Here is a 25,906-nt window from a genome sequence, read left to right on the forward strand (position 1 = left end):
CCTTAGATGTATGACGGCTGCGTGGTCCCATGGTGTTTATACTTGCGTACTATTGTTTGTACAGATGAACGTGGCACCTTCAGGCGTTTGGAAATTGCTCCCAAGGATGAACCAGACTTGTGGAGGTTTACAGTTTATTTGAGGGCTGATTTCTTTTTATTTTCCATGATCTCAAGCAAAGAGGCACTGAGTTTGAAGGTAGGCCTTGAAATACATCCACAGGTACACCTCCAATTGACTCAAATGATGTCAATTAGCCAATCAGAAGCTTCTAAAGCCATGACATAATTTTCTAGAATTTTCCAAGCTGTTTAAAGGCACAGTCAGCTTAGTGTATGCAAACTTCTGATCCACTGGAATTGTGATACAGTGAATTAATCTGTCTGTAAACAATTGTTGGAAAAATGACTTGTGTCATGCACAAAGTAGATGTCCTTACAGACTTGTCAAAACTATAGTTTGTTAAAAATAAATTTGTGGAGTGGTTGAAAAACAAGTTTTAATGACTCCAACCTAAGTGTATGTAAACTTCCGACTTCAACTGTATAATAATATACTTGTTATTAATAATACCCTATTAAGTGGGAGTCGTCAGCGTAGTATAATGCCCTAATCCAATCAAGAGAGTATTTTAAAAAACACAGCACAATGACTAATTGTGTGCGTCCCCAAACGGCACCCTATTCCCTGTATTGTGCACTATTTTGACCAGAGCCCTATGGGCCCTGGTGAAACGTAGTGCACTACATTGGGGAATTGGGGTGCAATTTGAGACGTAGTCATGGTTCCATTGTGAGAGGCCGGGTAGCACTCAGTAATCAATGGGATTAACTATTCTTCCCTAGTGAAATCATCGCCAGCAGCATCCACGTAATCTTCATAATGAAAATGATTTTATTTATTCAGCTTCCATATCAATAGTTTTTTTTCATGAGCAATTGTTTTACAAAAGCCACTACTCATTGTTTTCATATTCTTTATCATTCTCTTGATCTTCTCCTCCTCCTCATTACCCTCCTGCTCTCCTCTCCCCTCACCTCATTACAGGTTGGTCAGAAATATTTATCTTTACCCTGAATGTAGTTCTTGTACAAACCACCAGATGTCGCCCACACACTAGTGGCTGACACGCATATTTTTACGAGGCATCATGGTTTTGATTTTGGCACAATACAATAGTGCGTAATAGGACAGGCACCACATTTGACACCATACTTGAATCAGACTTTAGTTAATTCTGTACACATTCTAATGATGGAGGTATGTAGATTCAACATGAATCTTCTTACATAGCCTATTACAGGAAAGGAAATATTTGACAACATCAGGGATACAAGGTATATTGAAAGCAGGTGCTTCCACACAGGTGTGGTTCCTAAGTTAATTAAGCAATTTAAATGTAAACATCCCAAAAATGCCCTGTTGCCCATTATTTTTGGATGCCATGGCTAGAAGAAGAGATCTCAGTAACTTTGAAAGAGGGGTCTCAAAAGAGCATAGGGGGTTTAAAGGGTGTGTGTGTGTGTGTATGTCTCAGTCATCAGATCTCAACCCAATTGAAACACTTACGGGAGATTCTGGAGGGGTGCCTGAGACAGCGTTTTCCACCACCAAAACACCAAATTATGGTTTTATTTTGTGGAAGAATGGTGTCGTATGGTTTAAGACACTTGTAGAATCTATGCCAAGGTGCATCGAAGCTGTTCTGGTGGCTCGTCATGGCCCAACGCCCTATTATGTTGGTGTTTCCTTTATTTTGGCAGTTACCTGTATATCCTTGTTGTTTCATGCTTGGTGCAGTTTTCTTTACTTAACCGATACCGATGCTTTCCTCCCCCCATTCTACGGGCCATTCATCATTGTGTGCACCCATGCATGAATATGTGCCTCTAGGGCACAGGAGAGGCCTGACAACTCCCCATAAGCCATGGATAGCGAAAGGCAGCAGAAGTAATAGGATATTCTATTCTACAGTCCCTATCTTTCTCCCTCTTTCTTTCCCCCTCGGTTTCTCTCCTCTTCCCTGCATCAGCACTACATGAGGACGAGTGAGGAGTGGAGTCCAACTATGCACATTACTGGGCCCCCATGCAGAGCCCAGCTCTCAATTATACAAGTCCATCCCTCCTGCTGATTCAACTCCCCCTGTCCCCCTCATTGACAGAGCTACTTCCCCACCACACCACACACAACCAAGCCAAATCACTCACCTATCTATCACCTCGCTCACTCACACAGGCTAGTTCTCATATGTAATGTTGTCAATTAAGATGTTGACACAAATCAATCAGGTCGGACTATTTTTCTCAAAAAGGTCAGTTGAGGCTCCCCCTCTCTTTTTCCACATCACTTATTTCCTCTCACGGTTTCCTTCTAGACTCCACCTCCCAGGGAAGCAGAGGGACACAGTAAGGGAGGGAGGATAAGGAGAGAGAGCAACAGAGAAAGAGAGAGGGGGGGGCTGGCTTGTGTAGAATCAGTTGTTTTTTTCCTCCACTCATTCACTGCATTTTTCCAGACGGCGTGTGCAAACTTAGGCTCCGTACCTCACTGCCTGCCACCCATATCTCTGTCTTTCTCTCTCTGATTCAATTATTCATTCCTTCTGATGCTTTGTGGATGCAAATCAGGGATATTCCAGCCTCTGAATCCAACCCTCCTGTCCGTGCCTCTTCTCCTCTTATCCCTGTCTCAGCTGCACTCTTCTCCGATTCCTATCCATTAGAAATGTGGTGCTCTGTGGTTCTGGTTGTCTGTGGATTCTCTGCTTTGGTCCAGGGTAGGTCTGCCTCTCTATCTACTCTCTCTGACTACATTGAAAGATTAGAGTTACAAAGCCAGAGGGAAAGACTAGGAAAATATCACTGTAAAGGAGGGGAGGACGAATGAGAAGTGTCGGTGTATTTGTGTGTGAGTTTGTTGTGTTCGGTCAGTGTTTGTGCTCTTGTTTTATGTTTGTCTGCGTGTACATGCCTACCTGTGTGCATAGCTAATACAGTAGTCTACATCTGTTATTCAGAGCCTGATGTGACGTGGTGCTCAATGTAAAATACATGTTTATCGCGGGGACAGACATAAAAAGAAAGAGAGTCGGTTTATAAATTGAGAGAGATGGGGATAAATGCTTTACTAGGGAAGGATTTTATGCTGCAATCGTAAATGTAAAAACCTTGATCCTCACTCTCTCCCCTCTATTTTCTCCAAATCTCTGTTGACAGAAAGTGCAGTATTTATAGGATTGAACCAGCAGGGAACAGACAACTGTCAGTGGTGTTCACGTCAATTGAATGGTGTCATTTCAATTGAACACCATTATAGATCTGGTTCGATCTTGCTCCCTTGTTATGCTGTTATGGACATGTTTCTGTAGCAGAGAGAGTAGATGCGCTGTAAGCAGAGGAAGATATAGGTTACTAAGGGAAATGAAAGGTATTACTTCAGTATATCAGAGGCTGCTTACCCTGGAATTAGATAAAGAGACAGTGAACTTTCCTCTCAGTGCAAAATCGTAAATCATTCCCAGACCTTTTCGCAACCTTTTGTAGAGATTCTTGATACTTTCCCGGTGATACCCGATTCTCCTTTGGCTATTGACACACAGTGGTAAAGGATAATAGCGACAGCTAGAAGTACACAGACCACTGAAAGCGCTCTTAATGTCCGTTTGTACACCAAATGGATCTGAAATGACACACAACAGCAACACACATGTCGGCAGAACATAACAGCTACGGTTATGGGCCTATGAGGTTAAAAGCTAACAGCAAATACAGCTGCCAATACCATACACAACAGCTACAAGCTGACAAAAGATGCTAAGTCGACCTCAAAAAATATTTAATACCCACAGACTTGAGTTAGAAGCATACACAGCAGTAATACATCATAACGCACGTTCTAATGCAGTGCAAGATGGTGGTCCTACAGTAGTTGAATGCACAGGAGGCTGCTGAGGGGAGGACGGCTCATAATAATGGCTGGAATGGAGTCAATGGAATCAAACGGATGGAAACCATGTTTGATGTGTTCGATACCAATTCCATGAATTCCATTCCCACCGTTACGTTCAGCTCGTCCTCCTAATCTGAGTAATAAAACAGAAACGCATCGAAGATATAATCGTCAGTAAAATTCTACATTTCTAAATGAGTCACGCAACACTTTCTTGAAACAAATCCTTAGCCTGCCTTATTTAATGATTCACACTACATACATTTTTAGTGCTTCAGGGGTTTTACACAAAACTGCTTTATTATTCATTAATTAGGTGTGCTTGCTGAAAGCAAAGCACAACTTTAGAAACTGTTCATACTTATTATTATTCTCCTTCCGCTCCCATAAAAGCTACCAATACCAAAACAACTTTACAACGTGCAGGCTGACTGTCCACAGTGTGCTTGAAAGAAACTTGTTGATACTACCGATACTTTTCACATCACAACAACATTTGCATGAATCCCAATGCATTTCAATGTCCATGCATTTCAATGGCCACAACGTAAAAGTTTGCATCGTTCAAACTTTAAAATGTGCTGACCAGTCTGGAATGGTGTGCTTGTCAACAGCTTTTTGATACCATTTACACTTTTTGAACTATAACTGTTTCAAATGTGCATAAAAGCTCAATAAGCTTGAATGGGAAGTATTTGGATACGCAACCGTTAAAGCTACCAACACCAAAACTACTTTATAGCATGCAGACTGGTCCTGGTACTGTTGCTTGAAAAAACCATTTCGATACTAATGAGACTTTTCCCACTACAACCATATTTGCATAAATCTAAATGCATTTCAGGAGCCATAGACTTGAATGGGAAAAATTCCGGTTCGCTACTACAGTAGTCTTCAACCGTTTAAGCTAGAAATGCCATTCAAACTTTAAAACGTGCAGACCAGTCTGGAATAGGTTACTTATATACAGCTTTTTGATACCTTCTATTTCTGTCACCTCTCTTCTGAAATCCCCTGCTCTCCTTTTCCTTCCATCTCCCTCTCCTCCGTTCTTCTCTCAGTGTCGGTGCAGGGCCCTCACCAGAGGACCCTGTTGAAGAACCTACTGAAGGACTACAATCGTATGGAGAGGCCGGTGGGCAACGATTCACACTCCCTCACCGTCTTCTTCTCTATCAGTCTGATGCAGATCATGGATGTGGTAGGGATCAATGTTCAGATTACATTTACGTTATTTTATCGGTCTGTGCCTTCGTCAATACCTGTGCCCACCTGCCTGTCTGTAAAAGTAAATCATCCACTGCACCTATTTTTATTTTTTTATACACAATTCTTTGAGTTAAGTCTCTCAATATACACTAGGTCCTCAGAATAAGAATTTACTTAAAAAGATTCACATCTTACAGGATGAGAAGAATCAGGTCGTCACCACTAACATCTGGCTTCGGATGGTAAGCACGGCACAGCTTCAAGTAAGAGTATACAGCTGTCGAAGTGAGAGTAAATGTATCTCAGGGGACCTTCTGTTATACACTAAGTGAACAAAACATTAAGGACACCTGCTCTTGACATGACATAGACTGACCAGGTGAATCCAGGTGATCCCTTATTGTTGTCACTTGTTAAATCAACTTCAATCAGTGTAGATGAAGGTGAGGAGAGGATTTTTAAGATTTGAGACATGGATTGTGTATGTGTGCCATTCAGACGGTGATTGGGCAAGACACAAGATTTAAGTGCCTTTGAACGTGGTATGGTAGTAAGTGCCAGGCATACCGGTTTGTATCAAGAACTGCAACGCTGCTGGGTTTTTCATGATCAACAGTTTCCCATGAATATCAAGTGGTCCACCACCCAAAGAACGTCCAGCCAACTTGACACAATTGTGGGAAGCATTGGAGTTAACATGGGTCAGCAGCCCTGTGGAATGCTTGCGACACCTTGTAGAGTCCATGCCCCAATGAATTGAGGTTGTTCCGAGGGCAAAAGTAGGGGGTGCAACTCAATATTAGGAAGGTGTCCTTAATGTTTAGTACACTCAGTGTATATTCTGTTCACGTTGAAATCAATTGCCTTGTCCAATATATCCAGTTTGAGTCTGTCTTCCAGAGCTGGTTTGATCATTATCTTCAGTGGAACCAATCTGAATACCCTGGAGTGAAAAACCTTCGGTTCACAACTGACCAGGTGTGGACGCCAGACATTCTCCTCTATAACAGGTAATACACCTATAGCCATATCACGTCGTCATGCATCACATTTACATGCATGCGTTTTCTGCTTTAAACACTACAGTTTAGAGTTCGATCCACCCTTTCCTTTCTCCTTTCTCAGTGCAGACGATGACTTTGACTCTACCTTTAAGACCAATGTGCTGGTTAACTCCAGTGGCTTCGCAGAGTATCTCCCTCCAGGTGAGTCTCTTTTTCTCTTTCCCACTCTGTTTATATACATATATATATATATATACATATACATATATATATATATATAGTTGAAGTCGGAAGTTTACATACACTTAGGTTGGAGTCATTAAAACTCGTTTTTCAACCACCACAAATTTCTTGTTAACAAACTATAGTTTTGGTAAATTGGTTAGGAAATCTACTTTGTGCATGACACAAGTAATTTTACCAACAATTGTTTACAGACAGATTCTTTCACTTCTAATTCACTGTATCACAATTTTAGTGGGTCAGAAGTTTACATACACTAAGCTGACTGTGACTTTAAAAAGCTTTGGAAAATTCCAGAAAATTATGTCATGGCTTTAAAAGCTTCTGATTGGCTAATTTACATAATTTGAGTCAATTGGAGGTGTACCTGTGGATGTATTTCAAGGCCTACCTTCAAACTCAGTGCCTCTTTCCTTGACATCATGGGGAAATCAAAATAAATCACCCAAGACCTCAGAAAGAAAATTGTAGACCTCCACAAGTCTGGTTCATCCTTGGGAGCAATTTCCAAATGCCTAAAGGTACCACGTTCATCTGTACAAACAATAGTACGCAAGTATAAACACCATGGGATCATGCAGCCGTCATACCGCTCAGGAAGGACACGCATTCTGTCTCCTAGAGATGAACTTACATTGGTGCGAAAAGTGCAAATCAATCCCAGAACAGCAAAGGATCTTGTGAAGATGCTGGAGGAAACAGGTACAAAAGTATCTATATCCACAGTAAAACGAGTCCTATATCGGCATAACCTGAAAGGCCGCTCAGCAAGGAAGAAGTCACTGCTCCAAAACCGCCATAAAAAAAGCCACTGCACATGGGGACAAAGATGGTACTTTTTGGAGAAATGTCCTCTGGTCTGATGAAACAAAAATAGAACTGTTTGGCCATAATGACCATCGTTGTGTTTGGAGAAAAAAGGGGGAAGCTTGCAAGCCGAAGAACACCATCCCAACCGTGAAGCACGGGGGTGGCAGCATCATGTTGTGGGGAAGCTTTGCTGCAGGAGGGACTGGTGCACTTCACAAAATAGATGGCATCATGAGGCAGGAAAATTATGTGGACATATTGAAGCAACATCTCAAGACATCAGTCAGGAAGTTAAAGCTTGGTCGCAAATGGGTCTTCCAAATGGACAATGACCCCAAGCATACTTCCAAAGTTGTGGCAAAATGGCTTAATGACAACAAAGTCAAGGTAGGCCAATCCAAAGCCCTGACCTCAATCCCATAGAACATTTGTGGGCAGAACTGAAAAAGCGTGTGCGAGCAAGGAGGCCTACAAACCTGACTCAGTTACACCAGCTCTGTCAGGAGGAATGAGCCAAAATTCACTCAACTTATTGCGGGAAGCTTGTGGAAGGCTACCCAAGGTTTCACCCAAGTTAAACATTTTAAAGGCAACGCTACCAAATACTAATTAATTGTATGTAAACTTCTGACCAACTGGGAATGTGATGAAAGAAATAGAAGCTGAAATAAATCATTCTCTCAACTATAATTCTGACATTTCACATTCTTCAAATAAAGTGGTGATCCTAACTGACCTAATACAGGGGATTTTTACTTGGATTAAATGTCAGGAATTGTGAAAAACTGAGTTTAAATGTATTTGGCTTAGGTGTATGTGAACTTCTGACTTCAACTGTATGTATAAATATAAAAATATACACTGCTCAAAAAAATAAAGGGAACACTTAAACAACACAATGTAACTCCAAGTCAATCACACTTCTGTGAAATCAAACTGTCCACTTAGGAAGTGTAACAGTATTACTTTATACCGTCCCCTCGCTCATACCCGGGCGCGAACCAGGGACCCTCTGCACACATCAACAACAGCCACCCACGAAGCATCGTTACCCATCGCTCCACAAAAGCCGCGGCCCTTGCAGAGCAAGGGGAACTACTACTTCAAGGTCTCAGAGCAAGTGACGTCACTGATTGAAACGCTATTTAGCGCGAACCACCGCTAACTAAGCTAGCGTTTCACATCCGTTACAGAAGCAAGACTGATTGACAATAAATTTCACATGCTGTTGTGCAAATGGAATAGACAACAGGTGGAAATTCTAGGTAATTAGCAAGACACCCCCAATAATGGAGTGGTTCTGCAGGTGATAACCACAGACCACTTCTCAGTTCCTATGCTTCCTGGCTGATGTTTTAGTCACTTTTGAATGCTGGCGGTGCTTTCACTCTAGTGGTAGCATGAGACGGAGTCTACAACCCACACAAGTGGCTCAGGTAGTGCAGCTCATCCAGGATGGCACATCAATGCGAGCTGTGGCAAGAAGGTTTGCTGTGTCTGTCAGCGTAGTCTCCAGAGCATGGAGGCGATACCAGGAGACAGGCCAGTACATCAGGAGACGTGGAGGAGGCCGCAGGAGGGCAACAACCCAGCAGTAGGACCGCTACCTCCGCCTTTGTGCAAGGAGGAGCAGGAGGAGCACTGCCAGAGCCCTGCAAAATGACCTCCAGCAGGCCACAAATGTGCATGTGTCTGCTCAAACGGTCAGAAACAGACTCCATAAGGGTGGTATGAGGGCCCGGCGTCCACAGGTGGGGGTTGGGCTTACAGCCCAACACCGTGCAGGATGTTTGGCATTTGCCAGAGAACACCAAGATTGGCAAATTCGCCACTGGCGCCCTGTGCTCTTCACAGATGAAAGCAGGTTCAAACTGAGCACGTGACAGATGTGACAGAGTCTGTGGTCTATAAAAACGTGGTCAGATGAAGCAAATGCCAAACTACAGGAATGTTTTGCTATCACAGTCTGGAACATGTTCCGGGATTCTTCCGATGGCATTGAGGAGTACACCACATCAGTCACTGGCTTTATCAATAAGTGCATTGAGGACGTCCCCCCCACAGTGACTGTACGTACATACCACAACCAGAAGCCATGGATTACAGGCAACATTCACACTGAGCTAAAGGGTAGAGCTGCTGCTTTCTAGGTGCGAGATTCTAAACCGGAAGCTTACAAGAAATCCTGCTATGCCCTGTGACGAACCATCAAACGGGGCTAAAATTGAATCATACTACACCGGCTCCGACACTCGTTTTATGTGGCAGGGCTTGCAAACTATTACAGACTACAAAGGGAAGCACAGCCACAAGCTGCCCAGTGACACGAGCCTACCAGACAAGCTAAACCATTTCTATGCTCACTTCGAGGAAAGCAACACTGAGGCATGCATGAGAGCATCAGCTGTTCCGGACGACTGTGCGATCACACTCTCAGTAGCCGACATGAGTAAGACCTTTAAACACGTCAACATACACAAGGCTGCGGGGCCACACGGATTAGCAGGACGTGTGCTCCGGGCGTGTGCTGACCAACTGGCAGGTGTCTTCACTGACATTTTCAACATGTCCCTGATTGAGTCTGTAATACCAACATATTTCAAGCAGACCACCATAGTCCCTGTGCCAAAGAACACAAAGGCAACCTGCCTAAATGACTACAGACCCCTAGCACTCACGTCCGTAGCCATGAAGTGCTTTGAAAGGTTGGTAAATGGCTCACATCAACACCATTATCCCAGAAACCATTCCAATTTGCATACCACCCAAACAGATCCACAGATGATGCAATCTCTATTGCACTCCACACTGCCCTTTCCCACCTGGACAACAGGAACACTTATGTGAGATGCTATTCATTGACAACAGCTTAGCGTTCAACACCATAGTACCCTCAAAGCTCATCACTAAGCTAAGGATCCTGGGACCAAACACCTCCCTCTGCAACTGGATCCTGGACTTCCTGACGGGCCGCCCCCAGGTGGTGAGGGTAGGTAGCAACACATCTGCCACGCTGATCCTCAACACTGGAGCTCCCCAAGGGTGTGTGCTCAGTCCCCTCCTGTACTCCCTGTTCACCCACGACTGCATGGCCAGGCACGACTCCAACACCATCATTAAATTTGCAGATGACACAACAGTGGTAGGCCTGATCACCGACAATGACAAGACAGCCTATAGGGAGGAGGTCAGAGACCTGGCCAGGTGGTGCCAGAATAACAACCCCCCTCAACCTCCCTCAACGTAACCAAGACTAAGGAGATGAGTGTGGACTACAAGAAAAGGAGGACCGAGCACACCCCCATTCTCATCGACGGGGCTGTAGTGGAGCAGGTGGAGATCTTCAAGTTCCTTGGTGTCCACATCAACAACAAAGTAGAATGGTCCAAACAAACCAAGACAGTTGTGAAGAGCCTATTTGTGAAGAGCCTATCCCCCCCATGTTTATCATATATGCATAGTCACTTTAACTATACATTCATGTACATACTACCTCAAATTGGGCCGCGGCCAACCAGTGCTCCCGCACATTGGCAAACCGGGCTATCTGCATTGTGTCCCGCCACCCGCCAACCCCTCTTTTACACTACTGCTACTCTCTGTTCATCATATATGCATAGTCACTTTAACCATATCTACATGTACATACCACCTTAATCAGCCTGACTAACCGGTGTCTATGTAGCCTGGCTACTTTTATCGCCTCGCTTCTGTATATAGCCTGTCTTTTTACTGTTGTTTTATTTCTTTACTACTTACCTATTGTTCACCTAATACCTTTTTTTGCACTATTGGTTAGAGCCTGTAAGTAAGCATTTCACTGTAAGGTCTACTACACCTTACCTGTTGTATTCGGCGCACGTGACAAATAAACTTTGATTTGATGGTGGCCAGTCAGAAAGTCCAGGACCCAATTGCACAGGGCGGGGTTGAGACCTAGGGTCATCAGCTTGATTATGAGCTTGGAGGGTACTATGGTGTTGAATGTTGAGCTGTAGTCAATGAACAGCATTCTTACATAGGTATTCCTCTTGTCCAGATGGGATAGGGCAGTGTGCAGTGTGATGGCGATTGCATCGTCTGTGGACCTGTTGGGGCGGTATGCAAACTGAAGTGGGTCTAGGGTGGCCGGTCAGGTGGAGGTGATATGATCCTTGACTAGTCTCTCAAAGTACTTCATGATGACCGAAGTGAGTGCTATGGGGAGGTTGTCGTTTAGTTCAGTTATCTTTGCCTTCTTAGGTACAGGAACAATGGTGGCCATCTTGAAGCATGTGGGGACAGCAGACTGGGATAGGGAGCGATTGAATACGTCTGTAAACACACCAGCCAGCTGGTCTGCGCATGGTCTGAGGACACGGTTAGGGATGCTGTCTGGGCCAGCAGCCCTGCGAGGGTTAACACATTTAAATGTTTTACTCACGTTGGCCATGGAGGAGAGGGAGGGGGTGGGGTACAGTACTTGTAAGCAGGCCGCGACGGTGGCACTGTATTATCCTCAAAGCGGGAAAAGCAGGCGTTCAGTTTGTCTGAAAGCGTGACGTTGGTGTCCGTAACGTGGCTGGTTTTCTTTTTGTAGTCCGTGATTTCCTGTAGACCCCGCCACATACGTCTTGTGTCTGAGCCGTTGAATTGCAACTCCACTTTGTCCCTGTACCGGCATTTCGCTTGTTTGATTGCCTTGCGGAGGGAATAACTACACTGTTTATATTCAGCCATATTCCCAGACCTCTTTCCATGGTGAAATGCGGTGGTTCGCACTTTCAGTTTTGCGCGAATGCCACCATCGATCCACGGTTCCTGGTTAGGGTAGGTTTTAATAGTCACTAGTTTAATCTCCAATACACTTACTGAGTCAGCATATAGATTGACCTTGTTCTCTGAGGCTGACTGGACTATATCCCAGTCCGCGCGATCAAAACAATCTTGAAGTGTGGATTCCGATTGGTCAGACCAGCACTGAATGGTTCAAGTCACTGGTACATCCTGTTTGAGTTTCTGCCTATAAGACAGTAGAATCAAGATGACGTAGTGGTGGGATTTGCGCAAGGGAGGGCATGCATCACGGAAGTTAGAGTAGCAGTGATCGAGTGCATTACCTCCGCGGGTAGAGCAATCAATATGCTGATAGAATTTAGGTAGCCTGGTTCTCAAATTTGCTTTGTTAATATCCCCAGCTACAATAAATGCAGTCTCAGGATATATGGTCTCCAGTTTACATAGAGTCCAGTGAAGTTCCTTGAGGGCCATCTTGGTGTCTGCTTGAGGGGGAATGTACAAAGCTGTGACGATAACTGACGAGAATTCTCTTGGGAGGTAATATGGCCGGCATTTGATTGTAAGGAATTCTAGTTCGGATGAGAAGAAGGACTTCAATTCCTGTATGTTGTTACAATTACACCATGAGACGTTAATTATGACGCATACACCGCCACCCTTCCTCTTCCCAGAGAGGTGTTCATTTCTGTTGGTGCGATGCATGGAGAAGCCCGGTGGCTGAACCGATTTCGACAACATATCCCGAGAGCCATGTTTCCGTGAATCAGATAATGTTACAATCTCTGATGTCTCTCTGGAAGGCAACCCTTGCTCGAATTTCATCTACCTTGTTGTCAAGAGACTGGACATTGGCGAGTAGTATACTTGGGAGCGGTGGGGGAAGTGCACATCTACGGAATCTGACCAGGAGGCCGCTCTGTCTGCCCCTTTTGTGGTGCTGTTGTTTTGGGTCGGTTTCTGGGATTAGATCCATTGTCCTGGGTGGTGGTCAAACAGAGAATCCGCTTCGGAAAAGTCGTATTCCTGGTTGTAATGTTGGTAAGTTGACATCGCTCTTATATCCAATAGTTCTTCCCAGCTCTATGTAATAAGACTTACAATTTCCTGGAGTAACAATGTAAGAAATAATACATAAAAAAACAAAATACTGCATAGTTTCCTAAGGACTCGAAGAGAGGCGACCATCTCTGTCGGCGCCATCTTGCGGAGATGGCGCCGACATCACTGTATTTCACTGTAAGGTCTACCTACACCTGCTGTATCTGGCATGTGACAATTACAATTTGATTTGATTTAGTTGGAACAAAACCTTGCAGTACTCTAGTAACAGGGTTGCCTACCCCTGCCCTACATAGTGCACTACTTTTGACCAGACCCCGAAAGTAGTGCACTATAAAGGAAATAGTGTTTGTCCCAAACGGCAGCCTAAGGGAAAGGAAGGAAATAGGTTTTTAAAGGCTGGGGTGATCCATCTTGTTTCCTGTGTAGAGATTGTCCAGAGTTTTAAGATATATTTTTCGACAAGTTACAGTTTGAGGATATTTTGTGTCAAGGAATGTTGCTTGTCAGATCAGCTTTTAGAGTAACCTAATTGTTAGCTTAGAGGATCTGTTACAGGGCTGCAGGAGAGCAGTGAATTGAAAATGGAGGTAAGTGTAGCTTTTAGCTAATCAGTTTAGTTTTAGGTTTAATCAATTTAGAGAAAATAATGAGTTATTACAATGGCCTTGCCACAGAGCAAAGACGTGCAGTTGTAAGGAAATTGAGTTTTGGAGAGTTGTACGTTGTGTTTTGGACTGTTCATTGTTGACAATTTTCTTGTCACATGCCTTTATGGCTCAGCGGGAAACTATATATCAAATCAAATTGTATTTGTCACATGCGCTGAATACAACAAGTGTAGACATTACTGCGAAATGCTTACTTACATGCTTACTTACAAGCCCTGAACCAACAATGCAGGGTTTTTTTGTAAGTAAGAAAATATTTGCTAAAAAAATAAAAGTTAAATAAACTGTGTGTTATAAATAAAAAATAAATAAAAAATTAACAATAACAAGGCTATATACAGGGGGTACAGGATCGAGTCAATGTGCGGTGGTGCAGATTAGTCGAGGTAATATGTACATGTAGGTAGGGGTAAAGTGACTATGCATAGATAATAAACAGCGAGTAGCAGCAACAGAATAAAAAAAGGGGGTCAATGCAAATAGTCCGGACAGCCAATTGATTAACTGTTCAGCTGTCTTATGGCTTGGGGGTAGAAGCTATTAAGGAGCCTTTTGGACCTAGATGTGGTGCTACAGTACCACTTTCCGTGCGGTAGCAGAGAGAACAGTCCATGACTTCGGTGGCTAGAGTCTGACAATTTTTAGGGCCTTCCTCTGACACCGCTTTGTATAGAGGTCCTGAATGGCAGGAAGCTTGGCCGTACGCATTACCCTCTGTAGCGCCTTGCGGTCGGATGCCGAGCAGTTGCCACACCAAGCGGTGATGCGGTCGGATGCTGAACAGTTGCCATACCAAGCAGAGTATGCAATTGAGATTTTCCCAATGAGTACTGTATACTTCAGGAGAAAGGGGATATATTGGGAGGCACCCAGAGAGAGCCATATATATTGGTACGCACCCAGAGAGTGCCATCTAACCACTAGGTTACCTGGGGCGACAGGTAGCCTAGTGGTTAGAGCATTGGGCCAGTAACCCAAAGGTTGCTGGATATAATTGCCGAGCTGACAAGGTAAAAATCTGTCATTCTGCCCCTGAACAAGACAGTTAACCCACTGTTCCCCGGTAGGCCGTCATTGTCATTAAGAATGTGTTCTTAACTGACTTGCCTAGTTAAATTACATTTATTAAAAACATAGAAAGAGAAAATACTGATCTCTACCCTGGAGATGACATTATGTGTGATTCCCCCCCAAAATAAATATTTTATTAGACATTTTATGTTTATGTGATGACTACGTTTTATAATCAATACTGGATTTAATTTAGTATTGGTTTGATCGTCAACTTCTGGTTGCATTTTCGGAAAATCAGCTAACTCGTTCAAATTGCTTTTCTAACCACCTGGTTGTCCCTTATTTGCATGTCTTCTGTCTCATAATTAATGTTTTTGAGTGCTGTTTGGCTACTATGGCATTTTGGTTTTGTGCTCTACTGGAAAACTCAATAGGGTTGATTTGTCATTTCAGTAATTGCTTTGCTTAAGTTTGCCAGCAATCTAAACTGTGTAGTACTTGGTGTGTCATCTCTGTGTTTCCCCCTGTGTGCATCAATAATGTAGTACTTTGTGTGTGTTTCTGTATAATGAAAATGTTGACTGCAGAGTAGAGATCAGTGTCACTCTCTATATCGCACTATATCTCCGTTCTCCTGAAGTGTACTCATTGGGAGAATATCGCATCCTCTCTCCTCACCTAATTTTCAAAACCCATTGGATGAGAAAGCCAGAGGTCCCGCCCATCTGACCTTCTCCAATGGGTTTTGAGAAGGAGGCGAGGAGAGAGGACCCGAGGAGTGTGCAATTGAGATTCTCCCCCTCACTACTTCCCAAAAATCTTAAAGTATTAGATTGGTGGAGAAAGTCTAGCAAGCCAGGACCGTCTAGCGCCAGGACCGTCTCCTAAAGTTGATTCAGCTGCGGGATCGGGGCACCACCAGCACAGAGCTTGCTCAGGAATGGCAGCAGGGAGGTGTGAGTGCATCTGCACGCACAGTGAGGCAAAGTCTTTTGGAGGATGGCCTGGTGTCAAGAAGGGCAGCAAAGAAGCCACTTCTCTCCAGGAAAAACATCAGGGACAGACTGATATTCTGCAAAAGGTACAGGGATTGGACTGCTGAGGACTGGGGTAAAGTAATTTTCTCTGATGAATCCCCTTTCCGATTGTTTGGGGCATCCGGAAAAAAGATTGTTCAGAGAAGACAAGGTGAGCGCTACCATCAGTCCTGTGTCATGCCAACAGTAAAGCATCCTGAGACCATTCATGTGTGGGGTTGCTTCTCAGCCAAGGGAGTGGGCTCACTCACAATTTTGCCTAAGAACACAGCCATGAATAAAGAATGGTACCAACACATCCTTTGAGAGCAACTTCTCCCAACCATCCAGGAACAGTTTGGTGCCTTTTCCAGCATAATGGAGCACCTTGCCATAAGGCAAAAGTGATAACTAAGTGGCCGGGGAACAAAACATTGATATTTTGGGTCCATGGCCAGGAAACTCCCCAGACCTTAATCCCATTGAGAACTTGTGGTCAATCCTCAAGAGGCAGGTGGACAAACAAAAACCCACAAATTCTGACAAACTCCAAGCATTGATTATGCAAGAATGGGCTGCCATCAGTGGCCCAGAAGTTAATTGACAGCATGCCAGGGCGGATTGCAGAGGTCTTGAAGAAGAAGGGTCAACACTGCAAATATTGGCTCTTTGCATCAACTTCATTTAATTGTCAATAAAAGCCTATGACACTTATGAAATACTTGTAATTATACTTCAGTATTCCATAGTAACATCTGACAAAAATATCTAAAGACACTGAAGCAGCAAACTTTGTGGAAATTAATATTTGTCATTCTCAACTTTTGGCCACGACTGTATATGCAAAGTACATATTTTCTTAAAGAGTATATGTGGACAAAAAGACAAATGTCTCTCATTCTCTCTTCAAATCGCCCTGTGCACAGGAAAGTGTCTATATTTCTTATACTTTACTCTTTGCCTCCCTTTTAATCAATCTCTTTCCACGTCTGTTAGGGATTTTCATGAGCACATGTAACGTGGACGTACGTTGGTTCCCCTTCGACATCCAAAAGTGTGAGATGAAGTTTGGCTCGTGGACGTACGATGGCTGGCTGATGGATCTACAAATGAATGAGGCCGACATCTCCGGGTACATGTCCAACGGGGAGTGGGACCTAGTGGGTCAGTGGGGTTGGAATCGCCCTCCTAAATTTCTGTTATCAATTTCTCAACTTCATTGTCAACTCAACTTCTATAAAAAAAAAATATTCTCTCCTTTACTCTTTTTTTCCTCTCTCAAGGAGTGCCAGGTACTCGTAGCGAGGTGTTCTATGACTGTTGTAAGGAGCCCTACCCTGATGTGACGTTCGTTGTGACCATCCGCCGGCGCACTCTCTACTACGCTCTAAACTTGCTCATCCCCTGTGTGCTGCTATCCTCCATGACCCTGCTCATCTTCCTACTGCCTGCCGACTCTGGAGAGAAGATCTCTCTGGGTGAGCAGAGAGGAGAACATGATCCAAGAGTGATAGAATAGACTAACCTTGTTTTTCTAGAAGGAACACAGAGAGGAGAGGATGAGAGGATGGTGGACAGCAGCATGGAGAGGAGGAAATGCATTAGAGAGTATAGGGCGGAATAAGAAAAGGACGTGGGGGAATAATGGTGACGGGGAAGAAAAGATGACAGGGGAGGGAGAGTAGATTGATTCTAGAAAAAAAAATAGGAAAAAAAGTGGAGGAAAACAAAGAAGACCTAGAAGAACTTTGGGGATGTGAAACGTTTTAAGCTAATTTGAGGATGCATTACGCTGCATTGTATTACACACCACAGCCAATTAACATATTGATGTAATTAAGCCCAGGAATTGATTAGGGAGTGAGAGCATACACACAGCCTTCTAGGAATTCAGCTTGACACCATGCTTGGTGAACAGGTTTTAAGGAATTAAGTGCCAAGATACAACCTAGCCTGGTATCAGCCAGACTGTACAACACAAGCTATGTACCGAATACCTATCGTAGTGTGGAGAGGCTGTTTTCTTAACTCTAAATCGAGTCTCATGATTAAGGGTAGAAATGCTCCCAGTTTTGTGCTTTGGCACCGATTGGTTATTACCCCCCAAAAAATGACCCGAGGGGCATTGAAAACTCTTGCTATTTGGATTTGAAAACGAGCAGTTGTAAAGCAAGGGGTCAGCGCTCACAGCCTATTTGTGTGTGGGGGTGTTACAGCAAGAGAGATGTAGGAGTGGAACAAACCAGTGTAAAAGCACAGCAACCTTCATTATTGAGGCTCTATCTGCATCCCAAATGGCATCTCATTCCCTTTATAGTCTACTACTTTTAACCAGGGCTCTGGCCAAAAGAAGTCCACTGTATGGGGAATAGGGTGGCATTTGAAACGCATTGATTGTGCCAACAACATCAAAGGAGCCTCCCCAGCTGCTCACGTAAGGAGGACGTGGGAGTTTGGTATCAACCAGGCTAGCCAAGATAAGCATATTGCTTAAATGAAAGCCACTGTCCATTTCTTACTGTGACATTCCTAAAAGTGATTTTCTGATTTCCTCTCAACCCTTGAAGGGACATTCGTTTTTTATCTATAGAGCGAACAGGACTGATTCACTTGACAGATGTTTGTTTTATCGGCTTGCTTCTGGACGGTACCAGTTATGCCAAGAAAGCACTTGTAAAATGTGGGTTTAAAAAAAAAGTGGGACAGAGGTAATGGGAGGAGATGAAGATTAAATCTGATGAATGAAGATGGAGAAGGGAGGGAGTTGGGGGGGGGGACAGAGACAGCTGGGGTAGATGGATTGCTAATATAGGGTAAGCATATGTGTGGGTTAGAAGTAAGGCTTTACTAAGGGCAATTGAAGAAGAGGAATGTAGTAAATAATTTCACTTTGGGTACATTACTCGTCACACTTTGCAATTTGCATCAGATCGAACCAAATCGAATCATAGTCAATTGAAATGAATAACCATTGGCTTGATTGGTAGAGACCATAAAGTATTTGTCAATCGAGATGCCTATAAGAAAGTTTATCTTTACAAATGTGGATTTCTGTAGGCCTGTCCGGGATCAAAACTGATTGAGGCACTGATGTTAATAAATGTGTGAGAAGCGTGGGGAAGTAGTGTGTGTTATAGTTGTACTGAGTATTTCAAAACCCAAGAGCCTAGTCAGTTATGGAGATGGTGCTCAGCATCCACTCACTGTTTTATACATTTTTAATATCTTCCTCTCTCTTTTCAGGTATCACTGTGCTGCTCTCTCTCACTGTCTTCATGTTGCTGGTGGCAGAGATCATGCCAGCCACTTCAGATTCCATCCCTCTCATAGGTGTGTGTGTTCTTATATGCGTGTTAGAGTCTAGAATGTGTGTGTATGTGCGCTTGAAATAATTGTCCCAAATGTTTGTCAGGCCCTGGTGATCTAACCATCTGGTTGTCCTTAAATGTAATTGGCTAAATAAATCTGAAAGATTCGCTGCTGGAAATTATGTACGGTGAGCTCCCTGTAGCCAGACAGATGGCTACTAAAACACAAATGCAGTCCACTGAAGCCCAAGAAAAATGCCAAGTCATGATCAGCAAGAACCACTGTTAGCTTTGTTATTACAAATGGCTTCCTCTCTCTACTCTAATTGTTTTGTCTCTTTCCTCCTATTTTGCCCACCTTTCAGGACAGTACTTTGCCAGTACTATGATCATTGTTGGGATGTCAGTCATAGCTACAACGGTGGTGCTGCAGTATCATCACCATGACCCAAACGGAGGACAGATGCCCAAATGGGTAAGGCCAGAGCTCATGCAGTCTACTCCAGCCAAAGACAGTTACATTTTAGTAATTTAGCAGATGTTCTTATCCAGAAAAACGTACAGGAGCAATTAGGGTTAAGTGCCTTGCTCAAGGGCATTTTTTTTTACCTAGTCGACTCGGGGATTCGAACCAGAGACGTTTTGGTTACTGGCCCAACGCTCTTAACCGCTAGCCTACCACCAGTCATTACTAACTATTTAGCATTTCCCATGGGAAAACACATCACGCTTCGCTCTTTGCGCTCACCCACCAATCCCTCTGTGGCTGGTCTCCTGGTATATCACAATGCTACAACTATACTCATCACTAGTGGGACAAGCCAATTTGCTTTAAACAATTTGCTTCAAACAATGTATAAACATACATTTTTATGCAGTATAAAGAACTTGCATTGTGGTTTATCATTGATAAACAGTTCAATTAAAAAACAGAATGATGTGATGTGCAACTATGTCATTTTAAAGTTTTTTTTTTTTATGGTTGCAAAGGCGAAAGGCGCAAATGCCACCGCATTTCAAAAATGCCTGATGCAATACCTGCCTCCATGCTACCTTCTACCCCTTAATTGCTACTCTCTTTATCTGCCCTTCACTCCAACTGTAGTAGACTATTCTTTCAATGCCTCTTTCTATAGTTTTCTCCATCTTTTCATCCTCCAATCTCTAATTTTCACATCCCTCTGTATTTGTCCTTCTAAACTACTTATACTAACAAATCACTATACATCTCCTCACTCCTTTGCAGTCTGTCCAAGTTCAGATCAACAGTACCATACCTTTCGGTTGGACCCAATAATACATTGGGTCTGTTAGGCTTGTGTCTGATGTAGTTTCTAGCCCTATCTCAGTCTCTCACTTTGTGCAATACCTTGAAGCTTTTCCAAATGCATCTCTCAGCTTCCCCTGTTTGGCAGATACAGCATTTACAGATTTATTGATGTCATCAACTCAGAGAATGGGTTTTAGTGAAGGAGAATGGATGGGTTGAAGATGCTTTATAGATTGGTGCAATCTGCAAGGTCTTCCCACTGATAAATGGCCCACTTTGGGTAGTCAGCTGGTCAATTAGCAACGTAAATGATAGGGGTTCAGAGAAGGGCATCGAACGGCAATGTTAATAATTGCACAACAACAACAGACACTATAGAGGCCCACAGTGGAGTTGTCATAATACCCATAAAACCTAGCGGTCAAATGGGGAAATGGTTCCAATCATTTTTCCACCATTCATTTTTCCAATTGGGGATTTTAGAAACACTTAAAATAAGGGCGGTGTTTCATGTAGGCTTACCCTGGCGTTTTGATAATCATGTAAATCTCTCTCGGAGTTCACTTTTATCAATATATTCACGGCTCTATTTACTCTCAGATTCGAAAATGCTATTTAGCGTCAAAGTACAGTTCATTTGGAAAGTATTCAGACCACTTCACTTTTTCCACATTTTGTTACGTTACAGCCTTATTCTAAAATGGACTAAAATAAAAATGTTTCCTCATCAATCTACACACAATACCCCACAATGACAAAGTGAAAACCGGACTCTCAGATCATGAGAAACAAGATTCTCTGGTCTGATGAAACCAAAATGGAAGTCTTTTGCCTGAATGCTAATCTTCACGTCTGGAGGAAACCTAGCACCATCCCTATGATGAAGCATGGTGGTGGCAGACTCATTCTGTGTGGATGTTTTTCCACAGCAGGGACTGGGAGACTAGTCAGGTTTGAGGGAAAGATGAATCGCAATGTACAGAGAGATCCTTGATGAAAACCTGCTCCAGAGCGCTCAGGACCTCAGATTGGGGTAAAGTTTCACATTCCAATAGGACAACTACCCTAAGCACACAGCTAAGACAATGCAAGTGGCTTCAGGACAAGTCTCTGAATGTCCTTGAGTGGCCCAGCCAGAGTCCGGACTTGAACCTGATCGAACATCTCTCGAACATCTCTGGAGAGACCTGAAAAAAGCTGTGCAGCGACCCTCCCCATCCAACCTGACCAAGCTTGAGAGGATCTGCAGAGAAGAATAGGAGAAATACAGGTGTGCCAAGCTTGTAGCGTCATACCAAAGAAGACTTGGGCTGTTATCGCTGCCAAAGGTGCTTCAACAAAGTACTGAGTAAAGGGTCTGAATACATATATTTACCGTTTTTTATTGTCTAAAATCCTGTTTTTACCTTGTCATTATGGGGTATTGTGTGTATACTGATTAAATTGTGTTTTTTCTCATCAATTTTAGAATGAGGCTGTAACGTAACAAACTATGGAAAAAGTGAAGGGGTCTGAATACTTTCCGAATGCACTGTAGACATCATGCAATACTACAAATTCTAACAAGCTCCTGCACATCATCTCAATCTGACACCTTTGCTAACAGGTAGTGTGTCAATTTAAAACTTGCACAAGACAATTCACAGAATTGTCAATTTAAAGAAATGTAGCCAATTTAATCAATATTACATTTAGATAGTTCAACCAAGATAGCAGCGCAGACCAGAAGCAGTGGACTTGTGTGTGTTTGTGTCCTCAAAAGTTGCAGTGGGCAGATGATCTGCTGTAACTCATTCAGAACGAAGATCGGCATTTCATCTTATTTTCCTAGCCTCTCTCCACTTGTGGAAGTATTATATGCACATCGATAGCTTGCTCAAAACATCTTCACCAACTGATTTAACATACGAGGAGAAATTGCTAGTGAAACGATCAAGCGATGAAGAGCAAGTGAATGGAGAGAATACATGCCAAAGTATTACTTTGAAGTTTTGTGATTGGTTCACCCAAGTGAGCGTCGTCCCAAAGCTGGGACTTGTTGAACGTCCCGGTTTTCACAGAGCCGTAGGCAGAATTTTTAAAGAAAATACCTCAACAATGACTATTTCTCTTGGCGGGTTTTAATCTACAGCGTTTTTGACCCCCTACCGCTTTCAGATATAAAGAAAAGATGGTATAAAGACAGATTTTTGTCTAGATATAAAAGGGATAAAAGACACCTAAGGGGGAGACAAATGGCGGTGTCTGACTTTAATTCCATGGTTAGAATTTAAATGAAGCTTTATATAAAGGTTTCTTGCCGTAGGTGATTTTCTCATTCTTGTGCTCATGAAAGTAGCGTTGAATACAAAAGGTCAAGTTGAACATACCAGCATCTGCACACATCACCCACTGTGTCAAGCTTTTACCAGTTGAAAGGTTTTCCCCTAGAGTATTGTCAAGTGCACTACCCTTTTTAGGTGTAGGTGTATTCCTCACTAGATGTGTTTACCTCCCTTGCTATGCATCTACACTGAGTGTACAAAACATTAAGAACACCTTCCTAATATTGAGTTGAAGTGGATTTAACAAGTGACATCAATACCGGATCATAGCATTCACCTGGTCAGTCTGTCATGGAAAGAGCAGGTGTTCTCAATGTTTTGTACACTCAGTGTATATTATAACATCCTTCTCTGATTGATTCTCCTTTCTCTTCCTTTCAGGTTAATGTGGTCCTACTGCAGTGGGTAGCATGGTTCCTACGTATGAAGCGCCCAGGGGAGAGTGATGACCCAGAGCGACCACCCTGCGCCCCCCACCTACGGCGCTGCTCCTCAAGCTCCCAGAGCGGTAGCATCCCTAACCCTCCAGACCCCACACTCCACCAACTCCACCCCCAGAACCTGGTCCCTCTCCAGGCTGGCCCCCAGCACTTGGGTCATCCCCATCTTCACGCCCAGTCCAGCGCCAACAACAATGGAAACCTGCTCTACATTGGCTTCCAGAATATGGACGACCCCCCACTGCTCCCAGATCACATCCAGAATTACAGCATCTCGGCCGGGCCTCCTCGAGTAGCAGGCAGTCCCCCTCCCCATCTGCCCCCTCCATTCTGCAGCCCTCCGCCACCACCCACCCCCAACGCGGACACCGTGGGCTGCCCTAGCACCATTTCCAGTGGCGGAGTCTTCGGAATGGGGGGTGGAGGACAGTACTCAGCAGGGCGTATAGGCGACCCCCAGCTCCAGGCTATTCTGGAGGAAGTGCGTTACATGGCGGACCGCTTCCGTGAGCAGGATGAGACAGAGAGCGTGGCCGACCAGTGGAAGTTTGCGGCAGCAGTCATCGACCGGCTCTGCCTGGTGGCCTTCAGTGTGTTCAACATCATCTGCACCATCGCCATCCTCATGTCCGCTCCCAACTTTGTGGAGGCCGCCTCCAAGGACTTCTTCTGAGGAAGAAGAGGATGGGGCAGAGGAGGAGGAGATATTAAGAGTGAGAGGAGAAGTAGGGGAGAAAGAGCAGGATGTGGAATGATTTGGGGCTCAGTCTAAGAGGGCTATTGTCAGGGACAACAGACCCTCGTGTCAAGATGAGGGGGGTTCTTTGGAGATGTCTACAGTACATCTCAAGATGGTCTATTGAAGTCTATCAAGGACCTCTGATGAAATGGAACAGGATGGGGAGGGATGAGTTTATGGGAGAAGAATCAAAAAAGGGATGGTTCAAGGACTGTAGAGGGTGAAGTCAATTGTATTGAACTATAAGGCTTTCTCAAAGACCTATAAGAAGTGAAGGTGAGCAGGATGGGCAATAAGAAAAGTGGAATATGGGATAATTCAACCTGAGATTGGGAAGATTGCAGTCCCTACAGAGAGAGACAGAGAGGAACATACAGATATATAGGGCTGTTTGATTTACTGGCAGAGAGAAGATAACCCTTCACTCTCAAGTCCCAGAAAAGGCAAAGAAAGACGGCATCATTTACTGAAAGGGGGGACCGGGAAGGAGGGGGAGAGACTGACTTTTACAAGGAGAGACAACAAGGAATGAGTGTGTGAACAGACAGAGGTATTCTATGGTGACAGCGAAGGTCCAACAAACTAATCTGGGCAGTGTTAAAGTGAACACTTAGATCTCCAGGATAAAACAGAAGAACACATCAGATGAGAGGAATAAAAATAATCTCATCTTTCATTCTGTCTCATTTGTTTCATGGGCATCAAATTGCAAGGTCTTAAATAACATGGGGTATTTTTCGATCGATTGAAGCACTAAATGAAGTCCCACTTCCTTCCCCAGGCCTGATCTGTCAGTGGGTTGCCAGTGTCTACCAATCTCCTTCAGTGTGCAGCGCTGCTTGTGATTGGGCAACTGCATTAGTGCGTAATCGTAATTGTCAGTAATTGTGTTACAGTGGAGGGTTGATCCAATAATGACCCATCAAAAAGTCACTTAATAGAATTTGGCAGGTCCTAATAGAGAAGGCTCATCTCATTGGCTCCAAAGTGAAAGCTTAAAAGGAAAATACCACTCAAAAACTTTTAAGTGGTCTTTTGGTATTATCTTTAGTCTACTGTTGACATATGCAAAACATTTTGAGACTGTCAGCAGTCAAGTTTTGAAGATATAGGATTTTCAAGAAGCAATGTCACATCATCATGATGTGGCAAGTGACACTTTGCTTCTTGAAAGTTCAATATATTGAAAAGTCGACTGCTGACATGCAAAAACATTCGTTGCTGTATTAACAGTAGAAAACAATACCATAATATAGTTTTGAGTATTTTTCCTATAATATACTGTATGTGAGGAACGTGAAGGAAAGAGTGAGCCTCAAACCTCAAGATGAACACACAAATGACTTGATTTAAATGACACAATTGTCATTTTTATATTACACAATATGGTTGATCATTTATAGGAGTTAAACATTTTCGATATTTTAATTATTTCCAAATTCAATGTATAGCTACTAAAATATATTTCCCACAGTTATTTTTAAGACCACAGAGAGCTCCTGGAAGATCTCACATCTCTCGCTCCATCTCTTTCTCTCTATAAACTGACAGATCTCCTCCCTTCAGGGAAAACTTCAAGTTGGGAGTAGGCGGACTGACTTTCTCTGGCACAAACACAAGTATAGAAATATTTCTCATCCCCAAATAAAAAATATATATATATTTTACTATCCTTGCCTTCCTTTCCTCAATGGACACCGGTGCTGTAATACATAAGAGAAAAATGACAGAGGGGCAGAGAAAGTGCTGACACGCAGCGGACAGGGTTTTAATTGATCACGTCCAGGAAGAGAGGGAAGGGAAGGAGAGTTAACGGAGGAGAGGTCATGCTCGGTAATTCTCTGAATTTATGAGAGAGGACCAGGGGGATAGCCGCTCGACAAAGCATAACACAGTCACACAATACACTAGTGTTTCCCAACCCTGGTCCTCGAGTACTCCCTCCCCAACAGTACAAATGTTTATTGTAACCCAGGGCAAACACACCTGATTCAACTTGTCAACTAATCATCAAGCCCTCAATGATTTGAATGAGCTGTGTTTGTCAAGGGCAACAACGAAACTGTGTA

General features: G+C 43.5%; 1 protein-coding gene across 1 annotated transcript; it reads left to right on the forward strand.

The window, feature by feature from the left end:
* Nucleotides 1-2,415: 2,415 nt before the first annotated feature.
* LOC112229993 (neuronal acetylcholine receptor subunit alpha-7-like) lies at nucleotides 2,416-25,906 on the forward strand. The gene is made up of 10 exons (XM_024396186.2): nucleotides 2,416-2,779; nucleotides 5,013-5,152; nucleotides 5,358-5,402; nucleotides 6,061-6,170; nucleotides 6,286-6,365; nucleotides 16,753-16,920; nucleotides 17,040-17,234; nucleotides 19,000-19,086; nucleotides 19,430-19,539; nucleotides 23,040-25,906. Exons 1-10 carry the CDS (start codon nucleotides 2,620-2,622, stop codon nucleotides 23,769-23,771), a joined length of 1,827 nt encoding a protein of 608 aa, XP_024251954.1. The 5' UTR covers nucleotides 2,416-2,619; the 3' UTR covers nucleotides 23,772-25,906.

This window comes from Oncorhynchus tshawytscha, linkage group LG31 (assembly GCF_018296145.1).
Source record: "Oncorhynchus tshawytscha isolate Ot180627B linkage group LG31, Otsh_v2.0, whole genome shotgun sequence".
NCBI classification, from domain to species: domain Eukaryota; kingdom Metazoa; phylum Chordata; class Actinopteri; order Salmoniformes; family Salmonidae; genus Oncorhynchus; species Oncorhynchus tshawytscha.

Bases quoted from the DNA above. Each gene is read 5' to 3' on its own strand.
- LOC112229993 (XM_024396186.2), top strand. From the start codon at position 2,620: ATGCAAATCAGGGATATTCCAGCCTCTGAATCCAACCCTCCTGTCCGT. The intron at 5,403-6,060 runs GTAAGCACGGCA...TCTGTCTTCCAG, and splicing joins CTAACATCTGGCTTCGGATG to AGCTGGTTTGATCATTATCT. The intron at 19,540-23,039 runs GTAAGGCCAGAG...TCTTCCTTTCAG, and splicing joins GAGGACAGATGCCCAAATGG to GTTAATGTGGTCCTACTGCA.